At 49.2% G+C, this 24747-nt stretch overlaps 1 protein-coding gene across 12 annotated transcripts in view; it reads right to left on the bottom strand.

Moving 5' to 3' along the window:
* MARCH8 (membrane associated ring-CH-type finger 8) overlaps positions 1–24747 on the bottom strand; it is a 110244-nt gene continuing 85497 nt past the window's right edge. For 11 of the 12 annotated variants that reach the window (XM_027530992.1, XM_027530987.1, XM_027530996.1 and 8 more), the window contains 5 exons: positions 10555–10637; positions 9486–10328; positions 7892–8072; positions 4478–4625; positions 1–3631 (listed from right to left, as the gene is read on the bottom strand). In XM_027530992.1, coding sequence (XP_027386793.1) covers positions 3327–3631; positions 4478–4625; positions 7892–8072; positions 9486–10328; positions 10555–10637 — 1560 coding nt within the window. In that variant the 3' untranslated portion in view covers positions 1–3326. The remainder of the gene's footprint in view (positions 3632–4477; positions 4626–7891; positions 8073–9485; positions 10329–10554; positions 10638–24747) is intronic. The other variant, XM_027530999.1, reaches the window with a different exon arrangement.

Raw genomic sequence — 24747 nt, 5'->3', positions numbered from 1 at the left:
TCCTTTTTAAAGAAATGCTTTATTGCTGCAATTAGACACTCCGTGTATAGTACAAACACCCCCCCACCCATACAGAGAATTATTCAAGCAGTAATACTGAGAAACAGTGACCATACACAAAATGATACAAAACTAGACATTTAGATAACTAGAAAGTTTCCAAGTCGAGGAAAACTTCAAGTGTGAAGTGCCTGTTAGAAACCACACCACGTATGCCAGTGTAAATTTGGTCTTTATTAACAATCAACATCCTACAAACATTGCATCTGAATAGGTGATGAGTTGCACAGTTTCATTACTTTCAAAACAAAGACAGACGCTTTTGTTTCCCTATGTTTCAGTCTTTCCTTGGGCTAGAGACAGAAGCTGCAAACTTCAGATCAGATGCAAGAGAGAAAGTATCTCAAAAGTGTGTTTGCGTCAGGCGAAATCCACGCCATCGTGGACCTTTATCCTGTGTGCCCCAGCCTCCTCCGGCTCCAGGGCCGACCACCGGTCAGGGGGGCAGCTCTACACGAGGCTTTCGGACCTGCCCAGCTGCCCGGGGCCTGTATGTCTGTAGCTAGGTTAGGGCACAGCTGCAGGTTTTGAAACTGGACCCATAAGATTGAAAAGAGTGGACCGAAGCAAAAAAAAAAAAGCAAGAGACCGTACAGGTCTGGAGGATGAAGCCACCTTTTATAATTTTCAGTGAAATTTTAAACTCAGCCACAAAAGCGCTTCAGTGGGACTACAGTTTGAGGGGAAGCAGAGGCCGAGTCAGAGACGGTTGGCTGGCGACACCCCAGGCTGCTTCCCTCTCCCCCTCGCCTGGCGTTCAGATTCCAGCCCTCCGGGCCCTGAGACCTGCAAGCTTACCCCGCGTTTCTATCATTTGTTCAGTCAGGTGCCAAACGATGAAGAAATGGGGAATGATTAACTCTTCAAAGCAACGCCCGGCAGATCCACAGCCCCACTAGGTGGCAGCACAGCGCCGCTTCACCGGCCTCGCACCTCAGGGTGGGTCCCTGCGGGCGGGGGTGGGGATTAGTTGGGGGTCAAAGGTGGTCAACAGACCCTGTGAGGGCAGAAAACGGCAATGGGTAAGCTGTGTGTGTGCCAACCCAGGAAAGAAAAGGAGAACGTGGGGCTGACCATCCACAGGCAGAGGCCTTTAGGAGCTTGGCTGGAGGTGACGGGATGGTGTGAGCGCGCTTCCCGTGAGAGCCTGGGTGGGCCATGGGAGCAACGTAACGGTGCTGGTTATGAAGCCACCTCTGCCACAGGTGGGGCACCAGCCACACTGGCTGGGATGTCCTGGGGCCACCCCCACCTGAGCACACTCTCCTCTCTATCAGAAGTCTCCGTGCTTTTCAGGGACAGCGCAGGGAGCTCCACTGTGGGAAGGGGAATGGTGCCCACTCAGAAATCCAGTATTCCCTGACGACTCACCTGCCATCAAGAGGGACAAGGGGCCTTGCCCGGGCAGTTCCTAAAGGGCGCCGGCAAGGCAGACCTGGGATGTGGCTCTCCTGAGCAGACTGCCTGTAGCTATTCGGTGTCCCCAGGCTGGGAGGGGGCGTAGGTAATTGCACTTTGGGGCACAGTGAGCACAGGCACGCGCTGGATGTGGCCTGGGAGGCGGAGAGGGCGAGCGGACCTATTTCCAGGGTGAGCTATGGCTGGATAGCACCTGCCAGGCCAGAGGAGCCATGGCAGGGCAAAGCCCTCCCCCGAGGCTTTCAAAACAAACCATTTCACGCTGAAATGCAGAGGAATCGTCTTCTGTTTGCTCCTTACTCTTGACAGGCTGGATCAAACACCTGAGGCTCAGAGGATGGAGGGCAGGACCCGGGGCCTCCACCCAAGACATCCAGAGAGCTGCCCGGAGAGTAAGTGCCTGGGCACACTCATCTCACACTGCAGAACTCCCTGGGCTGTTTTTCTGGAGTTGACTCTCTTTTGCCTGGTATGATGAAACTGGTCTTTAAAAACAGAATTTTAAGCAGACCTTTTTAAAGGTACAAAGGCCATTTGATGGTAGTGATTTTGGTTTTATGAAAAAATGGTACAGGAGATAATCCCTGACAACAGAATGGACTGAGAGCAGGGCCAGGGGTTCAGCCCAGTTAAGGCGGCAAATGGGCAGGGCTGTGGCTGGGAGCGGGACGCGGTGGGCCGTGGCAGTCTCTGCTCAGTCCTGGCCCTCAGCCAGAGGCAGCCCATCTGCCTCTCTGCCCCGGGCAGCGGCCCACGGAAGGTGCCAGGAGCACGGGCCCCTGAAAGCGCCTTCAGCGCGCGCCCCAGCTGGGCGACACATGCCTGCTTCTTCAGTGTGAAGTCAGCACAAACCGGAGAGCTCTGTCTGTAAAGGAATAGGTTTTAAATATTCCGTTTTGTTCTGATACCTCAACTTCCTTTCATTTAGATCTCATGAACCCTTCTTCTTCAGGACTGACAAAAAAAAAAAACGTTTAGGGCAGCCCTGTGACATGAAGACTTGTCATAAAACAGGCTTAAAACCACAAGATAACGCTCGAACTGCCTGCCATTTACCATCCATTCATCCCACAAAATGTTACGAAAAATGCCTCCGACCTGTTTGTTCTGCTTTACAAGTCCCTTTTATGGACACAGAGTAGAATCACATTTCTTAGCATATATAAGGCAAAAAGGGCTTCAGACCTATTACAGTGTGAAGGAGACAATCAGGGTCACGAAAGGAAGGTTTCTAAATGAGACATCCTTTCAAATGTCAATCCTGCGTGACACACACATCACAAAATAAAGCTTCTCTTTTGTAAAGTGCTTTGCTTTGCTTAGTGAATCACTCACCACCACGCACAGAGCACCACGGCCCGTCTGCTTGGGAACTGTGGCAGTGGCAGCCTCCCCGGGCCCTGTTTAGTGGTGGAGAAGCCTCTCCGCAGGGCTGGTCCTCCCCAACAGTTCAGCTAGTGGGCGGGAGGTGGGGCCTGCCGACCAGAAGAGGTGCGGCAGGGCCAGGTGCCGCCTGCTCCCATTCTCCCCTCAGCTCTGGCATCTTGCTCTCTCATCCTGCTCAAGGCTACGAGCCAGAACCCAGCCAGCACCCCATCATGGGGCCACAGGCTCATCCACCCTCCCTTCCTGTAGACTCGCTGGCAGAAGCAGAACCCAGCCAGGCACAGCTGACATGAGGGTTTTCCAGGAGAGTCACTAAGGAGGGTTTAGAAAAAAGAGAAGCCATTAAAAATAGTCACCTGCCCAGCCTATGCTATTAAAGGACGTAAGAAAATGCATACAGTGGCAGTAAACAATTTCCCTCAGCTGTTCTCAGCTGTCCAGGAGCTACAGCCTCCGTGCCATCAGACGTGAATGATCTCTGCTCCAGTGTCTTCAGGCTCTGTGCAACAAGAAGAGTTCGTATCGGAATGACAGACTCCACGTCCATCTTTACTTTCAAAGTTGGGCTCTGGTAGTGCAGGTTTTTCAAAAATGTTCCTTTTGCTTGTTTCTGGACAGTTTTGGACATAGATTACTCTGTTATAAGCCTTGAGTCTCCTCCATAACTGTACGTACACTTTGCACTGAACGTACATGAATAGAAGTCCACCGGTAAAACCAATGGCCACAACCACCAACTTAGTCCAAAAGGGCCACTCTAGGATTCCTGGAAGGGAAAAAACCCGATTAGCCTATCAGCACCCTGGTGGCTCAGACGGTGAAGCGTCTGCCTACAATGCGGGAGACCCGGGTTCAATCCCTGGTTTGGGAAGATCCCCTGGAGAAGGAAATGGCAATCCACTCCAGTACTGTTGCCTGGAAAACCCCATGGACAGAGGAGCCTGGTAGGCTGCAGTCCACGGGGTCGCAAAGAGTCAGACACGACTGAGCAACTTCACTTTCACTTTCAGACCTTATTTAAGATGTGAAATAAATAAAACACAGTTTCTGAACCTGTCCTAGCCGCAGATTCTTAACTCATCAAATGCAGTTTTGTGGAGGAGGCATGGACGAGCTCGTCCAGGCCCTGTCATCCTGTGCTTCCAGGGGCATTCGTGGAATTCTCTCCATGATTCGATCTCTCCTAACTGGGGTTTTTTTTTTTTTTTTTCCTTTTTTTAAAAGATTTTTTTTTTAATATGAACCATTTCTAAAGACTTTTTATTGAATTTGTTACAATACTGTTTCTACTTTATGTTTTGCTTCCTGGCCACAAGGCATGCAGGATCTTAGCTCCCTGACCAGGGATCGAACCTGTGCCCCCTGCATTGGAAGGCAAAGTCTTAACCACTGGATTGCCAGGGAAATCCCGACTGGGTTATACAAAGTACCACCACAGCACAAGAAACATCCAAAAAGGACGTACGGTGCATCATAATGGATACCTCCCTCCAGAAGCCCAGACATTGGAGGTCAGACTTGGAAATCAACCTGGAGTAATACCCCAATCCTAAGATCCACTGTGCCATTCAGGATACCCTGGCTGGGCACACCTTTCGTTCTGACCACGTACCTGTTGCCTGCCCCTGCCTGATCTCCTCAGCAGTGCGGTCGATGAGCACGTACAAGGACCAGACCACACAGGTGATGGCAATGACGTGGAAGGTCACGGAGCACATGATCTTCCTGCGCTCGCTGGACGTCATCTGCAGCTTCTCCCACTGAAAAGACAGCACACAGACGTGAGGCTCAGGCTCCCAGGCCTCAGGGGCTACCCTGGGGTGAGAGCTTTGTTGATGGTAAGACTGGCTTCCCTCCCCACTACCCCTCACCCAAGCTAGATGAATTTCCCCAGACACTGAGTCATTCCCTTTAAACCACGTGGCTTCAACCAGGTACCAGGCTCTGGTATTCTGTCGACAGCCAACTTTCTATGCAATGAAGAGAAGCCGGGATCGAGATGATCTATGAATCACCACCAGCAATCCGGTCCCCCTGGCTGCTTATTCCTGCAAGCAGGCATTCACTGGCTTGATAAAAAGATTTTATGGTTTTGGTCCAGATGAAAACAGCATGTTGGGCCAAGACCCGGGTGGCACGCTTTTGTTTCCGTGAGCTGCTGACTGGCGTGAGTGAGGGGAAGAGGGGGCGGATGGCACCACAGCACGCTAGCAGATGGGCAGGCACTATGGAGTGGAGGTGATGGCGGCGGGCGCTCACTCTTTGGTCCTCTGCTACTTTGGCAGCAACACCGTGAAATCGATGCTAAGAGTTCCTGGCACAAGCAGTCTGTCCCAGTCCCATCTCCTCTAGGAGCTCATTGATTTACTCCAAATAGCCAGATTTTCTTTTTCATTTACTGGTTTCCGAATCAGCAGAAAGCACAAAAAGGTAGAGAAAAAAACGAGTGTGAGCACTGCACATGCCCTGTTGGCCCCAGCCACAGCCTTTCCAGATGGTTCTATGCAGGACAAGCTGAAAGCAGAGCCTTGGGGACCACCTGTATTGGCCACAGTGCCCTAAGACTCGCTCGAGGGATCAGGATGGAGTAAGGTACCTGATAAATGATAAGGCTTTTGTGGGGAAGAGCATTTTTTTTTAAGTAGCTTGGGCCTGCCTTCTCTAACATCTAGACTGCTTTCTGCTGCGGTGTGATAGCGTATCTTCACTTGGTTTCCCTCCTAAAACACTCCCCTGAGTTCCTAAGATACACTTAGTTTCAGCCTTCGTCCTTCTCTGAAATGCTCGCCCACCTTTAGGTGGGTGCTTTCCTCTGGAGACAATGCGAGCCCTTTAGACTCCTTCACTTTCCCTCTAAGTCCGAGTGATCTTTCAAGAACTGCTTCAACACCAAACATTCTATGGTGCTGCCCCACTCTGCTTCCCCGGCATTTCAATCCACAACGAACACTTCCTTCCTGAATATCTGACCCGCGCTCTCCCTGGAAGTTGGCGTTGTATTGGCACATCAAGTGCTACTACCTGATTATGTGATTCTCCCTGCAATTTACGTATTAAAGTTCTGAGATAAGAACAAGCCTTTTATTCTTCCAAACAAAACCTCTCCATGTGCTGGGCACAAAAACACATAGAGCAGCCAGTCTTTACACAGGAGGGGAGTGCCAGAGAGGCTCCTCTCAGCGAAAGCAAGGACACGAGGCCTGACGAGAGTTGTGCTTCACGTAATGCCCATGCGTCCCTTCTTTCCCATCTGCCCCCACCTCCTATCTAGCAAATATTTGTCACAAGCGTATAAAAATACATTTACTGCATCAGGCTGTGCTTCGTGCAGGAGAGGCACTCATCTCCGCAATGTGGTCTTAATTAGAGGCAAGGCCTGGATAGTTAACACACGTGAAGTCTAATACTGACTAAGACTTCACAGAATGGTGTGTGATCCAGGGCCAAACGACTGATACAGACGAGCAAGCAGTCTTAGATTCAAGGAAAAAGAAAACATGATGACTGAACGGTCAGAAAGAGCCTCTTCCTGCGAGGAGGGACTTGGAAATCAGCACCAGTAACACGAATGTACACACTGGCCTCCACTTCCAAAGGAAGTGGACCCAAGTCAGCCTCGGCCCACCCAGTCCCAAGTGCTGACTCCAGGGGCTCATCTCTGCGAGACTGAGCTGCCGGGAGCAGGCATATTGCATATTGAGTGCAGCACTTTCCACAGCATCCTCTTTCAGGATCTGGAATAGCTCAACTGGAATTCTATCACTGCCGGGAGCCAGCGTGAGGAGCTCCACCCATGACAAAGGTCATGAGGAAGGAGGCTCGGCAAAGGCGGGATCGAGCCTCAGGAGTCCCCCTGGAAATTCTCGAGCAGAGTCTGCCTACTTTCTGCTTTGTGCTTTCACCTACCCCTCTGACTTTACGGGGGGCTGTCCCCCACTACCTCTCTCTGAAAAAAGAGTTAGCTTACAGCTCCAGTTAATAATTCCTGCGTGTGACAGTGTTTCAACCTACAAACTCCTTTGGAAGTCCTCTAGCCTGCCTGAATAGGTTTTTCCGGCCTCATGTGATTGTTCAGAGCCTCCCAACTGTGAGAGGCAGGAGATGTTCTAAACTGTCTAAACACAGATTCCTTTGAGTAGTTAAAAGATTGATTAGAAATTGTATTGGTGAAGGGATTTTCACTTGTTGGGCCAATGTTTGCTGCTAAGTTTCCATATCCCTTACCTGCTGTGTCCCTGGCAGTGTATTGATTAATTGGTTTAAGTAGTAGCTTTAATGTTTGTAACCTTGGACCCTTGAGTTAATTCTTTTCTTGATTGAGCCCACCCCACCTTTGCCCTATAGGAATGCAGCTTTGTTCAATGATTTTTGGAGGCTGGTGCCTGACTTTGGAATAATCACCTTTAGAGAAAAATAAGTTTCTTAAAATGTTAACAGGCCTCCTGGCCAGAACATGATGTAATTCACCTGAACTTTTGCATATGATAAGTTTGAAAGCCTGGCTTTGATTAGGACCAGGAGCTGCTGTCCTTGCATGACTCCACTCCTTCCCCCATTATCCTCTATGCATAACTTAAGGTATAAAACTACTTTGGAAAATAAAGTGCGGGCCTTGTTCACCGAAACTTGGTCTCCCCATGTCGCTCTCTCTCCCAAATTCTGGCTGAGTCTCCATCTGGAGCGCAGAACCCGCCATGCTTGCTAAATATGCCTGGGCTTCTAAGATCCGACCGGGAAGGCCTCAGTGTCTTCTCTCCTTTGGGAGAACGGAAGGACGCCTGTGGCCTACGTAAGTGGTGCAAACTTCTTGTCTTGAAGTTTTATTGGTCTCCCGCGTAAACCAAGCTACTCAGCCTCTTTTCTCCACTGAATTTTCCTACTGAGCTATCCTCATCCTATTACTCTTTATATCTTTGATAAATATTTAAATAAATAGATCGCCTATGCCATCTCTCCTTCGAATACCCTGGATCAGCCGGGGCTGGTCCCCGGCACTGAGCCACTGCCGAGGGCGGCCTGCACGCACTTTTCTCAACGGCTTCAGCTTGGTCTCCATGATGAACTCGTACTTGCACAGCTCGCAGCAGCGCGTGTCGGAGCTCTTGATCCACTGCTGCAGGCAGGTCTGGTGCACGAAGTGGAGGCTCCCTGTGCAGCGGCAGGGCGTGATCAGAGGGCTCTCGTCATCCCCTTCACAGTGACAGATCCTGCGGCGGAAGCAAAGTCGGTCCTTACAAGCAGGGCCACACGACAGGGAAGACGACGCTTCAGTGGAAGGTCAGTCCACCCAAGGAAAATGTTCAGAAATAAACATCACAAAATGACTATAAGCACAAAAACATACAAACACAAAAGAAAACAGCTACTGCAAACTAAGACTTTCTAGCTTACCGCACCAACATGGAAAGTCTGGATGGCATTTGGCATCAGAGAGGAAAAAATGATATAAGAAATGACAAAGCAGTCATTTTCAGTAAGACTTTAGAATTTCACTAATAGGCAATGTGGAAGCATCTTCCAGAACTTATGACGTTAAAATAATCAGAGGTAAAATTCCTGTGTAAAACAAAACCACACTCTACCTTTCAAAAATACCAGGAACTTGGAATGATGAACACTGCTTGTCAGCTATAATCACTGACCTCACCTTCACACACCACACTACATATTCCCGTCCTCTATCAGCAAGTAAACAGAGAAACCACAGAGCTTCTCCTGGACCTGAAAAACCATTATAAGATACTTCCATTTCATTTCTTTTTCAGGACCACTCAGCAATGAGTGAGAAATTTAAATCATTATTTCTAAGGGTGCATGCAGCAGGTGTAGGCACTAACCTCAAGAAACTGAACAGACTGAGAAACAGAAGGGCCTTTTCCAGCAGCTGGAGAGCAGGTAGGGATACCTGGCCTAAAAGGAGCTGGGCTCTGGCCCAGCCCAGGCTCTCAGCTGTTTGTGTCTATGAGGGCGGCATCTGACCCAGCTGTTGAAAGAAATGATGATAGCTGATCCTGAGGAGGGGACGCTGTGGAAAGGTCAGAATGGGGAAGAAGGCTAAGAGTGGCGGCAAAAGGGATTCTGAAAGCTTCTGGGGGCCTGACAAGGAAGCTACACCCGGGAAGATAAAGCTGAGAAGTGGCTGAGGACCTGGGCAGAGGTGGCTGCATCCAAGTTAAAGAGAAGGGAGGAAGCAGCTGCTGGAGAACAGCCCTTCCCCCACATGTGGTGCTGCAGGTGGAGCAGGGGGCCAAAACGAGGCCCGGAGGGGAAGCCAGCACTTAACATCTAGACCATCGAGCTGGAAGACTGGAGGTACTATTCCTTCTTCCACTTTCTTTATGCAAACGCTACTTATTTTTGGTTGAGAAGAGTCAGCTTGGCCTTTAATATGTGTAGCTTCTTCATCTTTTACCATCTATGAGACTATCTTGGGGACCCATGTCATAGAAATTGGATTTTCAAATGAATCAATAATCTATTCCTCTGGAGAAAAACTATTAATCTGTAATTGTGTACAACTGTCTATACATTCTCCGGAAACTTCACATATTAAAGCAAGATGAGGCCGTGGAGCTACGGGGAGCAGAGGTGGCCAGGATGCTGGTTCTCAGCAAACCAACCTGCAGGCATCCCCTGCTGTGGACACAGGGGAGAGGCGGGGGCCCTTTTCAGAGGTGGGGGAAGGACAGTCCAGGTCACTGTCCTTCTCCGCGGAGCAGAGGGGCGCCCGCAGCAGCCTGCTCCTCAGCTTTGCAGACGTGCTGTCCTCAAAGACGTCGTCATCACCCATCTCATCGGAGCAGAAGCCGGTGCTCCCGGCCAGCCTGCTGGAGGACTTGGCGGGCTGCGGACTGCTGGCACGGCTCTCCAGCTCATGGAAACGGTGCAGGCTGCTGCTGCTCGAGCCGCGCGAGAGTGAGAGCAGGTACCGCAGCAGCCTCCGGCTTCGGGACAAGGCCTCGCCATCCACATTCTCGTCCAGAAGCAGGACATGTGTGCCCCCCTTGCTGGCTCCTGCCTCTGAGGCTGCTGAACGATTGGCAGAAAGGGATGAAACACAAGAATGTTTGGAACTGCCCAGGGCTTTGCGATTCAGTATTCTTTCTCTCTGGTGGAACCTGTTGGTTCTGAGACATGGGTCCTGAGGGAGTACCAATTTCCCTTCAGAGCAGGTTCTCTCCACATAGTCAAAATTTTCCAAGGCATCCCGGGCGTTCTCACCCACATCATTTAGGGATTTTGAGAACTTTAGCGTTCTTCTGGCTCTGGTATTCTTAGTAGGCTTCAAGGCCTGGACCCACTCTGAACCATAGGAGTTTCTCTTTGACGCCTGCGCTGTGTCTTGACAGACAACTGTCACAGTGAGCCCTTGGGTCAGAGGACTCTGGCAGGGAGGAGCTTTCAAGACAACAGCAGATGGCACGGGACTGTGGTGACAACACTCAGAAAACACTGCACTGGAACTGCATGCAGAGAACAGTGGGATAAAAGCACAGAAAGTAAAACAATATTAAAAGAGAACAGACATCAAAGTGAAGAAATGAGACTCGCATGGTAACCTGGTGAGCACATAGCACATAAAACCAGGCTGACTGTTTAGAGCAGAGGCATATGGAGAATCAAGAATCTGCAGACATTAACGCGTGTCCCCAGGATGCACACGAGCCACGGTAGCGTGCAGAGTGTTACCTGCAGATGTCCTGATTGGAGGGCGTGACAGAAGTGCGAGGGAAGGAGGACACTGGAGCCGACGCCACCGAGGAGCCCCCAGCCTGCAATACACAGCTCTGGTCAGTGTTTAGGAGGAGCCAGGGGACCACGAACACCACCTCCTGAATGGCGCTGGGCCTGCTGCTGCCCACGGCTCAGTGAACCGTGCTCGTGTTAGGTCCCTACGAGCCAAGGCAAGAACAGAACAAGCAGCATTCTTCTTTTCTCAGATGAAGGTAAAACTGTAGTCAAGAATATCTGAGAGCGTGGAGCAGCAGCATCCACCTTGTATGGATTCAATGGGCATTCATCTTCTAAGCAGCTAAACTGAAATTACTCGTACAGAAGCCGAGAAACCGAGCACCACAGGTACACGCAAACACAAAAGGACCGCGAGGCGCCTTCCCTGCGGCCTTACTTCCCCCAGCTGGCACTCTCTACCCCCGTGTCTGGGGCCATCCTGTGCCCTGCGGCCTTACTCGCCCGGCCGGCGCTCTCTACCCCTGTGTCTGGGGCCATCCTTGTGGAGGTTGGCAGGACACAACAGCCCTCACCACTTGGCAGTGGGTCCATGAACCCCCAAGCCCCTGCCAGCGCTCCTTACACAGAGGGGAGACTCCCTGAACTGCCAAACTTAGAGAAAAGATCCGGGAGGGTGAGGAAGTTCATGGTGGGAAGAGAAGCAGAGGAGAGAAATAGAACAGGGAGTACAGCTGAGCTGAGGCTGCAGGACGACTGTTCTGGGCGTCCCCCAACATCTACTCCAGCCCCTGCGGGGCACCTGCGAGGCCTCATCAAGACTGAATCCTGAGATTCCTCGGCCCCCGCAGCGGCACGTGCACTCTTCCCTCCTCAGGATAGCTATTCTGAGGGAGCAGCTGCTCCGTGCAACCTCAGGGGCCACACAGAGACAGCACTGAGTCTGTTACCAGTCTGACAGCAAGCCAGCATGTCCTCCCCACCCGCCCCAGGCCCTGTCCCTTGATTCTGGAAAGCCCCACTCTTGCAAAGTGTTGCCCCCGGGGCACGCTCTCATCCCAGCACTGCAGCTAAGGAACCCCTGACTTGCAACACCAACCCCCCTGCCTGGCATGTGCATCAGCCTGGACAGAACCAGAGAGAACCGGCGCTCTGCCTGAGGTGTTCATTGCACAGTGACTCCTGTTCCTCAACACGGAGATGAAACCATCGTAAACCCAAGTCAACCTTGGATTTGACTTGATCCGTGAAGTTACACGTTATCATGGCACGTGTGTATGCCAAAATTACGTGGCATTACTCAACAATCATATCTTCTGAGTCACCAAAGAATCCACATTTATTTTCTAAAAGCATTTCTGGTCAAAATTCTTAAGAATCTAACGTTTATTTGGAGCCAGAAAAATGACATTCCCCCAAATGACCTTGCACTACTTGGTTACGATTCTTTCTAAAACAAGAGGTGTCGGGGGGGGCTCAGGGGGGCTCTCAACACTTTGCTACTACATTCCCGTTGCATGAGCTACCCACTGCCCACACCCCACTTTCTCCTGTGCCCTCCTCCCAGACAGCTGTCAGAGGCTCCTCTATTCTCCCGAAATGGGAACAGGGAGCCTTTACTGTTACATCACAGGGAGATGGGCCAAGGAGGGCCACACTAACGTCCCTAGCTCCTACAATCGGCCAGGTCTCTGATATTCAGTCCCAACCCTACTCTGAGATGGACAGCCTCCTGGAACTTCTCGCTCCCTTCTTTAATCTGTGAGGGTGACCAGTTTTGTTCAGCATCTGTAGGCGGGGCCAAAACCCAGTCACGGTGTACAGCATGAGCCTCCGCAAGCAGACCTGGGGGGAAGGGAGGACAGGAAGGTCGGTTCGCGCCCTGTGCCCTCACACACCTCCCTGGGCCCTCAGATCTGCTTCCTCGAGGTTGCTGGGTCAAGCTGAGTCGCTCAGACTAAGGCAGAGAAGGAAGCGCCCGCCCCATGTGAGGATCGGCCAAGTGTGTGCTCATCCAGACGCAAGGCAAAGTCTTGTTATCTCCTTCCCTGTTGCATGCTGAGGCCTGGAGCCTCATGAAACACACATACTGTCTGATTCTGCAGAGAAGGCAGACCCTGTGAAAGGAGAGTCGGGTCTCATCTGCAGAACGCGATGCTCCCAGGGTCAGTGTCCTTGAGAGGAGGCAGGAGTCAGATGGGAAGCTGGAATCAAGACAGATGCTCTCTTACTACTATTCTGAACCTCGAGTAATTCACACGAGAAAGGGGCATCCAGGGGAACAAGGCACACCATCCCAGGCCCTGAAGGGGGCACGGCTTAGCAGCAGGAGGGAAGAGCCTCAGGGCGGAGCGAAAGCCTGCACTGAGGAGGAGGCCAGACTGCCACCCCCCCTGATGTCCGCCACCCTTCCCGTGAGCCTCCTGTCTCAGGCGTGCCACGGGGACTCCCACAGTCGTGTCTGCACTTGCAGCGGCCCTGCCACCCGGCTCCGTCTGCTCAGCACACAGGATCAGCTCCGGCCGCCTCTATCTGTGCCCCTACGCTCACTCCATCCTCTCCGATCCCACAAAGGACAGCACAAGATGCTCTGCTCTCAGCAGGCAATATCCAAGCCTCAGCAAGCCTCCCTCTAGCAGAGGCAAACTCTCCGTTCTTATGAGATCAGGAGGTTATGGGAAAACTGTTGATTTACATACATACAAACCAACAAATGCCTTATCCTTCTCAAGAGCAAGAAAATGAGCAAGACTCACGGGGCCATCACAGCCCCATTCCTTCCATTAGCAGCTAGAGAAGAGCACGTGGTGAAGGTCAGGACCAGGCCTCCTGCAGAATGATCGCCGAGCACAGTGACAGCATCTTTCAAGAGCTCAACTTGTTGCTGATACCAGGCTGAGTAAAATCTATCAACCTACCCACAAGGATTTAATGGCGACAATGAAATGAGGAAGACAGCTTCAAACACAGTTCCAGGGTCCGACCAGGGGGGTCTAGGTAAGTTAAGCGGCTGCAGTCCCCTATCAGACGCTCAGCCAAGAGCTACCTAGCCCCTCCGGACAGCAACAGCGAGTGGGGTGACATGTGGGAGGTTGTGGGGCAGTGCTGGCTTAAGGGAGAAGGAGACTGTGCCCCACACAACACAGGGAACATACTTTCCCCTCCTCGAGGGAGGATCAGGCCACACACGACTCTGCAGTTACTGATAAGAGGTGTGAATGTTCATAATGAGAACATTCAAATGTGTTGAGAAAACTGAAGCCCTCTGTTCCTGAAGTTCTTTGTTGGTTCTCAAACAAGAGACACTCCAGTCACGAAAAAGAATGTAAAGCAATCTCACTGCAAAAAAATTTTCATAAAAATCCCCTTTTTTTCAGATGTTGTAATCAATTATGCCCAAACAAACCTCTGGATTCTGTCTAGGCCTGAATCCCGGTTGCTCTTATTTCTTAGGAATGACAAGTTTGTTTTGCTGTTCTCAAGTCACTTAATGGTGGCTTTTCTATCAACTCACTGTTCCAAATGATTTTATCAAGGCTGCCAAGCACTTATAGCCAACAGAAAACTTTCCACATATCCCTGGTAGAAGTTGGCATGCCCCCCACCTCTGTTTCCCTTTAAGAGGACAAAGCACCACTGGGGCGCCTGTCAAAACAGACTCTCCAAGTAGCGTCCTCGGTCGCTGGAAGGAACTCAGCAACGTGGCGCTGGAGAGGACTTCCTTCCTGCGGGACGCCAACTGCACCTTCCCTCACCTTAACCTTCCCCACCGGCTTTTTGCTTCACTTCCTTCCCTTGCTCCTTTTACTACACTACTTTCCAACCTCCCTCTCGGCCACTTCCTCCTCCTTCTCTATTGCAGAACTTCACTGGGCCCTTCTGCGTTTACCAGCAAAGCTATTTTTAATACATTTTGTGCTCTCCTAAAAGTGAATCTGTCCACCTGATTTTCATCACCAGGTGTAGGGCCACAGGAAATGGTCTTGTTGGGCCTGTCTGCTTTTTAAGCCAGGAGGAACTTGAGGAAGGACTATAGAAGGAGATACAGAGAGCATGTGTTTACAACGGATCTCAAATTATAGCATATCAAGCAATGACTTAATAAAAAAAATGGGAAAGGAAATACAGACAGCTCTTACAACATAAGAGCTTAGCCTTTCTCACAATGAGAAATACAAATTAAAGCTCAAATGAGAAATGCCTTCATCATTAACAAGAGTTTTTAAAAAAATCAAATACCCACGTTGGCAAAAGTATGAGCTAACAATCACTCTCACACATTGTGTGAAAGCAACCCGGTAACCCTCCCCCTAAGATGGAGATTTGGCAATTTCACTCAGAATTACAAATGCATGTGCTGTGTCCCAGCAACCCTTCTTTTAAGAATTCATCTTTACACATATGCAAGAAAAGGTTTGTACAAAACTGTCTGGGAGCAGAGGGCTGACAAGTCATGACTTGTGGGCTTGGACATGAATGTCAATAGTAGTATAACAAGTCACTGCACTACTGTATTTCTACCAAAAAACAAAAACCCAAACATCAAAATGAATGTTGTAAGAGCCATGTATATTTCCTCCTTTAGAAGAATATGGCTAAATTAAGAAAGCATGTTACATTGTCAGCATAGAGATTTCAGAAGTGAAGAGTTCTGACAGCTACCAAGAGAGAGGTTTTTCCTCTGCAAAGATGGCATTCGCCACCTGTATCAGATTGTTATTATCCTGTTAACAAATTACCACACACTTAGTGGCTGAAAACCACAAGTTTGTCATCTGGCCCACAGCGCAATGGGACCTCTGCTCAGGGCCTCCCTTCTCTGCGGAGGCTCTGGGGAAGAACGCACTCCCACGTCCATTCAGGCCGCTGGCAGAAGGCAGTTCCCAGCAGCTTTAGGACTGAGGACCCATTTACTTTCTGGCTGTCAGCCAGGGGCTGCCTGCATTCCCCATCCATCCTTCCCCATCTTCAAGCCCACTCTTGCTTCTAGTCTCTGCCCCCAGGCAGGGAAAGCTCTCTGCCTTTAAGAGCTCACATGATTCCTTTACAATGATCTTGTCAGCAATATCTCTCATCACACTGACAAGCTTCGGGCATCAGAGTGGGACATCTTGGGGTGGGTTGGGGGGTGGCACTTCAGAAATTCTGCTTACCAGACCACCTTACCTTTACTTTCTGCTCAGGAAATTACTAAATGCTTCTGCCCTCCTGCCCTCAAAGCAGGAGACAGAGATCGGGTCCTTACTACCACTCAGCAGGTCTGACTTCAAATAATAAAACCAAATAGCATCTCACTTGGTGTTTAGACACTGCAACGTACAAACTGAGGCAGCATTTCAGCGAACTTTCTGCTCAGCACAGAAGTTTCTCCATGAAAAGAAATGTTTCATTCTGAGAGATTCTTGATTTCTAAAAATAAACACCCAGTTGTATTCAACTTCCAAGATGATCTACAGTTAAAGGACAGGCCAGTTCTGTGGCTGCTCTGATAAATACATGTTGACTCCTGACCAAGGGCTGTGCCAAGAATGAGCTTTCTCAATAGCAATTAATTAAAACTGACCATTAAAAAAGTCAATATAGAATATGTACAATATAGAATTCATGGAGGAGAGTGTACTGAATTCTAAAATGATTTCCATTACAAATGACTCTCAGTATTGTCTGGTGAGTAGCACAAACACTGAATTCTTTTTTTTGGTGGCCTTTTAGAGAGGGTTGGAATTACGTGAATAACAATATATCCCCAGCATAATGAGGGGCCTATGTCACAGCACTGCTAGAGGGAAAGCAGCAGCTGAAGGGGCTCTGCCACGGCCCATCTCACAAAGCAGGTCTTTAAGCTACTGTTGGGAAACTTGCAAATATAACTTGTTTTCAATAAATTACATTGAAGGCAATAGTTTCTGAGCAAAGATGGATTCACATTCCCAGAAGCTCCAATTGTAACCATATAAAGATCCCCAAGTCATCAGAGATCAAATTGCCAACATTCGTTGGATCATAGAAAAAGCAAGAGAGTTTCAGAAAAACATCTATTTCTGCTTTATTGACTATGCCAAAGCCTTTGACTGTGTGGATCACAACAAACTGGAAAAATCTTAAAAAGATGGGAATACCAGACCACCTGACCTGCCTCCTGAGAAATCTGTATGCAGGTCAAGAAGCAACAGTTAGAACTGGACATGGAACAACAGACTGGTTCTAAATAGGAAAAGGAGTACATCAAGGCTGTATATTGTCACCCTGCTTATTTAATTTATATGCAGAGTACATCATGAGAAATGCTGGGCTGGAAGAAGCACAAGCTGGAATCAAGATTGCCGGGAGAAATATCAATAACCTCAGATATGCAGATGGCACCACCCTTATGGCAGAAAGTGAAGAGGAACTAAAGAGCCTCTTGATGAAACTGAAAGAGGAGAGTGAAAATGTTGGCTTAAAACTCAACATTCAGAAAACGAAGACGATGGCATCCGGTCCCATCACCTCATGGCAAATAGATGGGGAAACAGTGGAAACAGTGACGGACTTCACTTTTGGCTCCAAAATCCCTGCAGGTGGTGACTCAGCCATGAAATTAAAAGACGCTTGCTCCTTGGAAGGAAAGCTATGACCAACCTAGAGAGCATATTAAAAAGCAGAGACATTACTTTGCCAACAAAGCTCTGTCTAGTCAAAGCTGTGGTTTTTCCAGGAGTCATGTATGGATGTGAGAGTTGGACTATAAGGAAAACTGAGCACCAAAGAATTGATGCTCTTGAACTGTGGAGCTGAAGAAAACTCTTGAGAGTCCCTTGGACCGCAAGATCCAACCAGTCCATCCTAAAGGAAATCAATCCTGAATATTCAGTGGAAGGCCTGATGCTGAAGCTGAAACTCCAATACTTTGGCCACCTGATGCGAAGAACTGACTCATTTGAAAAGATCATGTTAGTGGTAAAGATTAAATGCGGGAGGAAAAGGGGACAACAGAGGATGAGATGGTTGCATGGCATCACCGACTCAAAGGACATGAGTTTGAGTAAGCTCCAGGAGTTGGTGATGGACAGGGAAGCGTGGCATGCTATAGTCCATGAAATCACAAAGAGCTGGACACGATGGAGCGACTGAACTGAACAGAATTCACCAGAAATACCATGGTAGAAGGGCTGGGTTTCTGAGTCATTTACTACTCAAAAGGACCCTTTACTACTACAGACTTCTTTTAAATATTTAACTTTTCAAATATAACTGAAATACATTTTTATTTCCAAAAATTCTTGGAGAAAATTCTGAGGTGGTAGCAAAAGCAGTGGCTTTTGACTCCAAAGTCCTCAGTCTGTGTGTGTTCTGGGGCCACCTGGCTAAGCACACCACCTCCCAAGAGCACACCACTCGGCACAGGAATTTAATCCTACGAGGGTCTTATAAAATCAGAGATGCAGAAATGTGACACACCATTCTTGGAAAGCCCCCACTGAGGAGAAGGCTTCCAGCTATACTCCTAGCTGCTGCTCGCTGGTCTGCAGAGTGAACTTTCAGGTGTTTCTGCGATGAACTGCCCCGTTCCAACAGGCTACCACTGTCCACTCACAGGGGATGAAAAGTTTCTGCTCAGGCTACTCACCTGGCAGGTAAACCTTTGCCCTGGGAAATGCAACTGAGAGGAACTCGGAGACAAGATGAACTCAAACTTAATACTAAGGCTCTTCCTCTAAAGCCAACATGTTAGGTAACAAATGAAATCAGTAATCTCTTTAAGCACATGCCCTCCCTGACCCAAAATCTAAAAGAATATTCAGAGACCTGCCTGAAACCCCACTGCTGCCTCAACATCCCAGGCCCCGCCTCCGTCTCTGCTCTGCGACTCTGCGCCAGCCTCCACCTAGAATCTCACCCACTCCTGCCTCCTCCTGGGGTGCTCTCACACCCCACCCAGCATGACTGGCCCTTCCTCGGCTTCCTCCCCAAAAAAGGCTTTCCACACCTATTATTCACTATCTGTGCACCCTGTTCACTTCTTCCCTGGCACTGTCAAGGTTTATAAGAAGATGTTACAGAACAACACGTTCGTTCAGAAGTCGCTGCTGTTTAGTCCTGCATGGCGCCTTGCACACAGGACGTGTTCAATGAACACTCGTTGAATGAATAAAACAAGGACACTCTGGAGCAACTGCATCTCTGTTAATATGTCTAAAACAGAGGTTCTCCAACTAGTTGGTCTCAGGGTCACTTTACACATTGAAAGAAAAAAAGAAAAACCAATGAGAGCCCCAAAGAGCGTGTGTTTATGTAGGTTACATCAACCAAAGGTTAGAAACTCCCCAACACAAGACTACCAGCTCACATGCTGCTAGTGACAGACAGAAGATACCATCTTGCATGCCACTCAGACTCTGGAAACTCCACTGTACACGTGTGAGACAGCGAGAGTAACAAAAGCAAATCATGTCTTCAAATTATTAGGAAACCAGTTTTAGCCTGGCCCCTTATTCTGCCAGGGGGTCCAGAACAAAACTGAAAGCTGCTGGTCTAAAGCTTTAACCAAAGACTCAACTGTGACAAATCAGGAGGAAGAACGAGAAAACAGAGTCAGTCAATTTGGCAAAAGGAGAGCCAAAGAGCAAGACATTGACCACGGAGCGTCATCAGGACCCAAAGTGAGGCTACATGGTATTCATGATACACATTAAGCAGGCTGTCACCTCTTGACGCCATTAACCCTGCCAATTCATTCTCCTTGTTTCTATTGAATGAAATAAGTACACTGTCTTTGAGATAGCTGCTTTCTTCAGTATAAATTGAGAAAGGCACATCTGCCTTATACTTAACCCACAGGTCTGAGTAAACTGTCTGTCACTAGTTAACTGTGTATTCAGAAACAGAGAGAAGGAGAACTTGATTGTGACAATCAAATCAAGGTGTGTGGCTAGCGAGTCGCCACCCTAAGGCTGTGTTTACATCTGACATGTGACATTCTGCTCCTCCTCATTCCTAGCTAATGGCAACACTAACAGGAAAATATTCAAGAGCTCTAGGCAAGCTCTGCTTGCCAAACAACAGAACAGCTATAATTTTAAGTGTTCATTACATATGTCCAATCTGACTTCTCCCCAGGAATACGCGATTAACCAGAGGCAGGCACATGATTCTTGAGATACTTGAATAACATTACGCAGAGCTCTAAAATATTCCGCTGGGTACGAGCCTTCGGAAACTGCTGGAGCTCAGTCGCCTCACCTGGCTGCAGGGAGGAGGCGGCACACGTGCTCCAGGCTTCTTGAGACGGCTTGCCGCCGCCATCTCCCTGTGGGAAGCACTACTCGTTGTGAACTTGCTCAAGAAATTGTGTCACCTGGACCAAATCCAGTTCCCAGAGTTGAATGAGAATGCTTCCCTCGGGGTAAGCTAATGCCGCGTCTGGGCGCTGCACTGTCCTGCAGATAACTCTCCCAGAGAGGTGTCAGCAGAGGCTCAAGGAAGCACAGCCCCCACAGTGAACCCGGCCTAAGCTGATGCCTTGTATCTGAAAAAATTTCATTTGGACAGAGTGAATTCAAGCCTCCTCAAGGAATCCCAATCTTCCTCTAAAGGATTTCTGGTCAAAGTACAGTGGTCCTCAGGGCTTCTCTGGTGGCTCAGTGGTAAAGAATCTGCCTGCCCATGCAGAAGACGCAGGTCCAATCCCTGGGTCTGGAAGATCCCCTGGAGAAGGCAAAGGCAACCCACTCCAGTATTCGTGGCTGGGAAATCCCATGGACAGAGGAGACTGGCGGGCTCAGTCTATGAGGTCACAAAGAGTCAGTCACGACTTAGCGATTAAACAACAACATGCCAAGTCGCTTCAGTCGTGTCTGACTCTGTGACCCAACGGACAGCAGCCCGCCAGTTTCCTCTGTCCATGGGATTCTCCAGGCAAGAATACTGGAGTGGGTTGCCATGCCCTCCTCCAGGGGATCTTTCTGACCCAGGGATCGAACCCACTTCTGTCTCCTGCACTGACAGGTGGGTTCTTTACCACTAGCACCACCGGGAAGCCTCACCAACAGTGGTCCTCACCGGAACAGCCCCAGCCAACACGGCCCCAGGGTTTACAGGCGCCTACAACTGGATGTCCAGGAGAGCCATCACTCCTACTGACTAAGACTGCAAATACCTTCCTTTTATCTCTACCTAAAGCACTGGATTTCCCAAGGAGGTGACAAACCAGTTTTCTACTACAGTTTAACCCCATCCTGGCCAGCTCCTTTCAACCCTTTAAGTCCTGTTGTAAGCATCCCCTCCTCAGCCAGACCTTCCCTGAGCAGCCCTTCCAACTCTGGTGCCTCATAATTTTGTACCTTAGCCCCTTTTCTTTCCCATTCATGATTCTGCCTAAAGGTATTTTATGGACATCTGCTTATTCCTCTCTCCTCTGTTTAGCTCAGCATTCAAAGCATAATGTCTGGCACAGAGTTATGTGCAGACAAAATCTGAACTCATGTAATACTCCTAAACACCACACTGGGCCTCCTTGTACACCTGACACTTGAGGGTACTTTATGCCAGGTGATGAGACAGCTTGCAGGTGGGGGGCAGTAATGGTACAATACCCCTGGACAGGGAGTCAGGTCACCTCACCCTTACATGGCAGGCCTTCCAGGAGCAACCTCTGTGACCACCTGAGTCCCCCGGAAGGCCACGTCAGTACCTGGGCACATCCCCCCACCAGCTCGCGCTCCAAGTAACCCAGGAGTGATGGCCATCAGTCAGAGGCTGCCCATCACTCCGAGAGCAGAGACCCACCTCACGCCCTCCCTTCTCTCCAACACAAAGCCTCCCAAATCCCACTGCCTGTCAGAGCTCTAGTTCACAAAGGGCAGAATCAGCACCAGTGGTGGTTGACAGAATAAGAGTTTAGGCGACATAACGAAGAACATTTTGTAAGCTTTTTAAACGGAGTGTAACGCAGACTGCACGTGACTGACTGACATGAGCACAGGCCAGCCTGAAACCCGGGCGCAGGCCGAGTCGGCAGGAAGCGTCTCTTGACAAAAACAAAACCTCAGGCAGCATAACCTGTCCACAGACTGACCTCCCCTTGTATCTTCTAGTTCAAGGGTAGGAAGCATCTGCTTAAGTGTATCTGCCACACTGAAGACAGGCGTTTTACATGTCTTGGCCTAAAAGTAGCCTCAAATAACAGGCTTGTTTTATAAACAGAACAAGCAAGAGCTGCATTCTCAAAAGCAAGTGTCATAGCAGCCCCGCCCTCTGTTCTTCAGCCCCATTTAACTTGCTCATCCCTAACATACTTACAGAGAAGGCACTGGCACCCCACTCCAGTACTCTTGCCTGGAAAATCCCATGAACGGAGGGGCTTGGTGGGCTGCAGTCCATGGGGTCGCTAAGAGTCAGACACGACTGAGCAACTTCACTTTGACTTTTCACTTTCATGCATTGGAGAAGGAAATGGCAACCCACTCCAGTGTTCTTGCCTGGAGAATCCCAGGGACGGGGGAGCCTGGAGGGCTGCAGTCTATGGGGTTGCACAGAGTCGGACACGACTGAAGTGACTTAGCAGCAGCAGCAACATACTTAAGGAAGCTTTTGCAACAAAATTTCGTGCTGAGATCACTGCGAAGTTAGCTGTGTGCGCAAACAATACTCCCCACTTCCGAAGTTTTCTTTTGATCCCAGTGAAGTGTGCAGGAATTCCTGCTGTTGAAATGCAAGAAGCCCAAATCTCCTTTCTGAACTATGGAAAAAAAGCTTTGGGCTTTCACAGTTCTTCATTAACTCTGAAGTAACACTATAATTAAAAAACAAAGTTAAAGTCGCTCAGTGGTGTCTGACTCTTTGCAACCCCATAGACTGTACAGTCCATGGCATTCTCCAGGCTGGTACACTGCAGCGGGTAGCCTTTCCCTTCTCCAGGAGATCTTCCCAACCCAGGAATGGAACCCAGGTCTCCCACATTGCAGGCGGATTCTTTACCATCTGAGCCACATGGGAAGCCCAAGAATACTGGAGTGGGTAGCCTATCCCTTCTCCAGATCTTCCAGACCCAGGAACTGAACCGGGGTCTCCTGCATTGCAGGTGGATTCTTTACCAACTGGGCTATCAGGGAAGCTATACCTCAATTAAAAAATACATTATTGTTAAAAAATGCTAACCATCACCTGAGCTTGATTCAGCAAATCACAGTAGTAACATCAAAGACCACCAATCACAGATCACCATAACAAATACAATAATAGTAACGAAAAAGCTTGAAATATTTGGAGAATTACCAAACTGTGACACAGAGACAAGTGAGCAAATGCTGTTGGAAAAACGGTGCTGATTGACTGCCTCGAAGCAAGGTTGCCACAAACCTTCAATTTATAAAAAATGCAACATTTGAAAAGTGTAATAAAGTGAAATGCAATAAAACAAAGCCTGCCTGCAATTCTTCAATCAGGAGTGAAATAATAAGAAGACTGTCCCGATCCAATCAACTGAAGGTCTCCAGGGTTGAACCAAGTTTAGCAAGAGTCACTTTATTTATTGACTCACAACATTGAGGAAGCCGCCACAACATTCTGGCAAACGTTATCGCTAAGACTCACAACAAGCCTGAAGGTCGCATTGTTATCCTAATTTTACTCCTCAAAAAATTAAAGTTCAGAGGAGTATCCCTACTCAAAGTCACATGGCTGGTAAACCTTTGTTCACCTTACCCTAAAACCCTCACCAAGTAGCTTAGAAGGCCCACACCCCAGGTCTGTGTCAAGCCCATAAAATGTTCCTCTAGACACTGTTGCAGAGTTGTGTCTAGAGAAACATTTTGGACAGCTCCTTCAACAAGTCATAGGTCAAAACTGGCCATTTTATTCTGACAGTAACGATGCACCACTGCATGGTTCTACAGCTCCTGCATTCCTGGCTGAAGGAACAGCAAAGGGAAGAAAAGGAGGCTGGGACAGCAGACAGTATTCACTGAAAGGCATTTATATGAGGGGGCTAAAGCCACCCCCACTGATCTGGGGGAAGGCTTCCTAGGTGGCGCAGTGGTAAACAACCTGCTTGCCAACACAGGAGACGTAATGAGATGCGAGTTTGATCCCTGGATCAGGAAGATCCCCTGGAGAATGAAACTGCTACCCACTCTGGTATTCTTGCCTGGAAAATCTCACAGACAGAGGAACCTGGCGGGCTATAGTCCATGGAGTCACAAAGAGTCAGACATGACTGAGCGACTTTACACACACACACAGGTCAGCAATGAACCAAGAAGCACTCTGTAAATATTGTTCAGGCACACTAAGCACTATGGATTTTCTTTTTATGCAAAACTCAGTGGCAGAATGTCATGGTTAGATCACAAGCATGCCTAAGAACAGACCGATTAATGTCTTAGAGGATGTTCTACATCCTACATTCTACTTTTAATTCCAAAGGATACTACAGAGTGATCTGAGTAGAAGGACATGCGGCATATAATGTGGCTACTCTGAAGAACGAGAGGCCTGCGGCGCGGCCGGGTCTCCCCACGCTGCCGACCTGACCAGCCTGGGAGAGGGTCCACCCTTGCCAGGAGCCTTCCCAGACGCGCCTGCAGGACACGGGGGGGCGGAGCCTGTGTCTGGGCTGAGAGGTGAGCAGGGCACGTGAACAAGCTCACTGGCACGGGAGACGCTGTCTGTAGGCTCTGGGGTCACCCCAAGCATCCGATGTACTCCTGACAGACTACCCAACTGACTATCCCACAGGTGATCGGGCTGGCTGGCTGATTCACCCTCTCTGCCCTCCTTTTCCTAGCCACGTTCCCGCTGGCATCCAGCTGTGATCCAGTTCTCAGCAGTGAGATCTAAGCAGAAGTCAGGCAACCGAGTGGGGCTTCTGGGAAAGCTGGTGCCTTCTGGCTGAAAAGGGTCACTCTCAGCTGACAGACTGCACAGCTAGAGTGTCAGCTAAGGTCCAGCTCCCACCGCAAGACCATCAGGTGTCAGACAAGAGGATGACAGTGTGCCAAGGAAGATGGCACACAGGAAGCAGAAAGAGCTTGGGTCCCCGGCAACATCTGTGAGAAACAACACACCAGCCACGAAGCATCCACCTCCAGACATCTTGTATCAGAACCACATACATCCAAGATTATTTAAGTCAGTAGAACTGTTGTTACTGTCTCTCAAATGCATTCCTAATCGAGGTGACAGATTCTCTGATAGCTGAGAATTTTTACCTGA

This window comes from Bos indicus x Bos taurus, chromosome 28, assembly GCF_003369695.1.
Source record: "Bos indicus x Bos taurus breed Angus x Brahman F1 hybrid chromosome 28, Bos_hybrid_MaternalHap_v2.0, whole genome shotgun sequence".
NCBI classification, from domain to species: domain Eukaryota; kingdom Metazoa; phylum Chordata; class Mammalia; order Artiodactyla; family Bovidae; genus Bos; species Bos indicus x Bos taurus.
The sequence above is the reverse complement of the archived record's forward strand: the minus strand, read 5'-3'. Positions and strand labels throughout refer to the sequence as shown.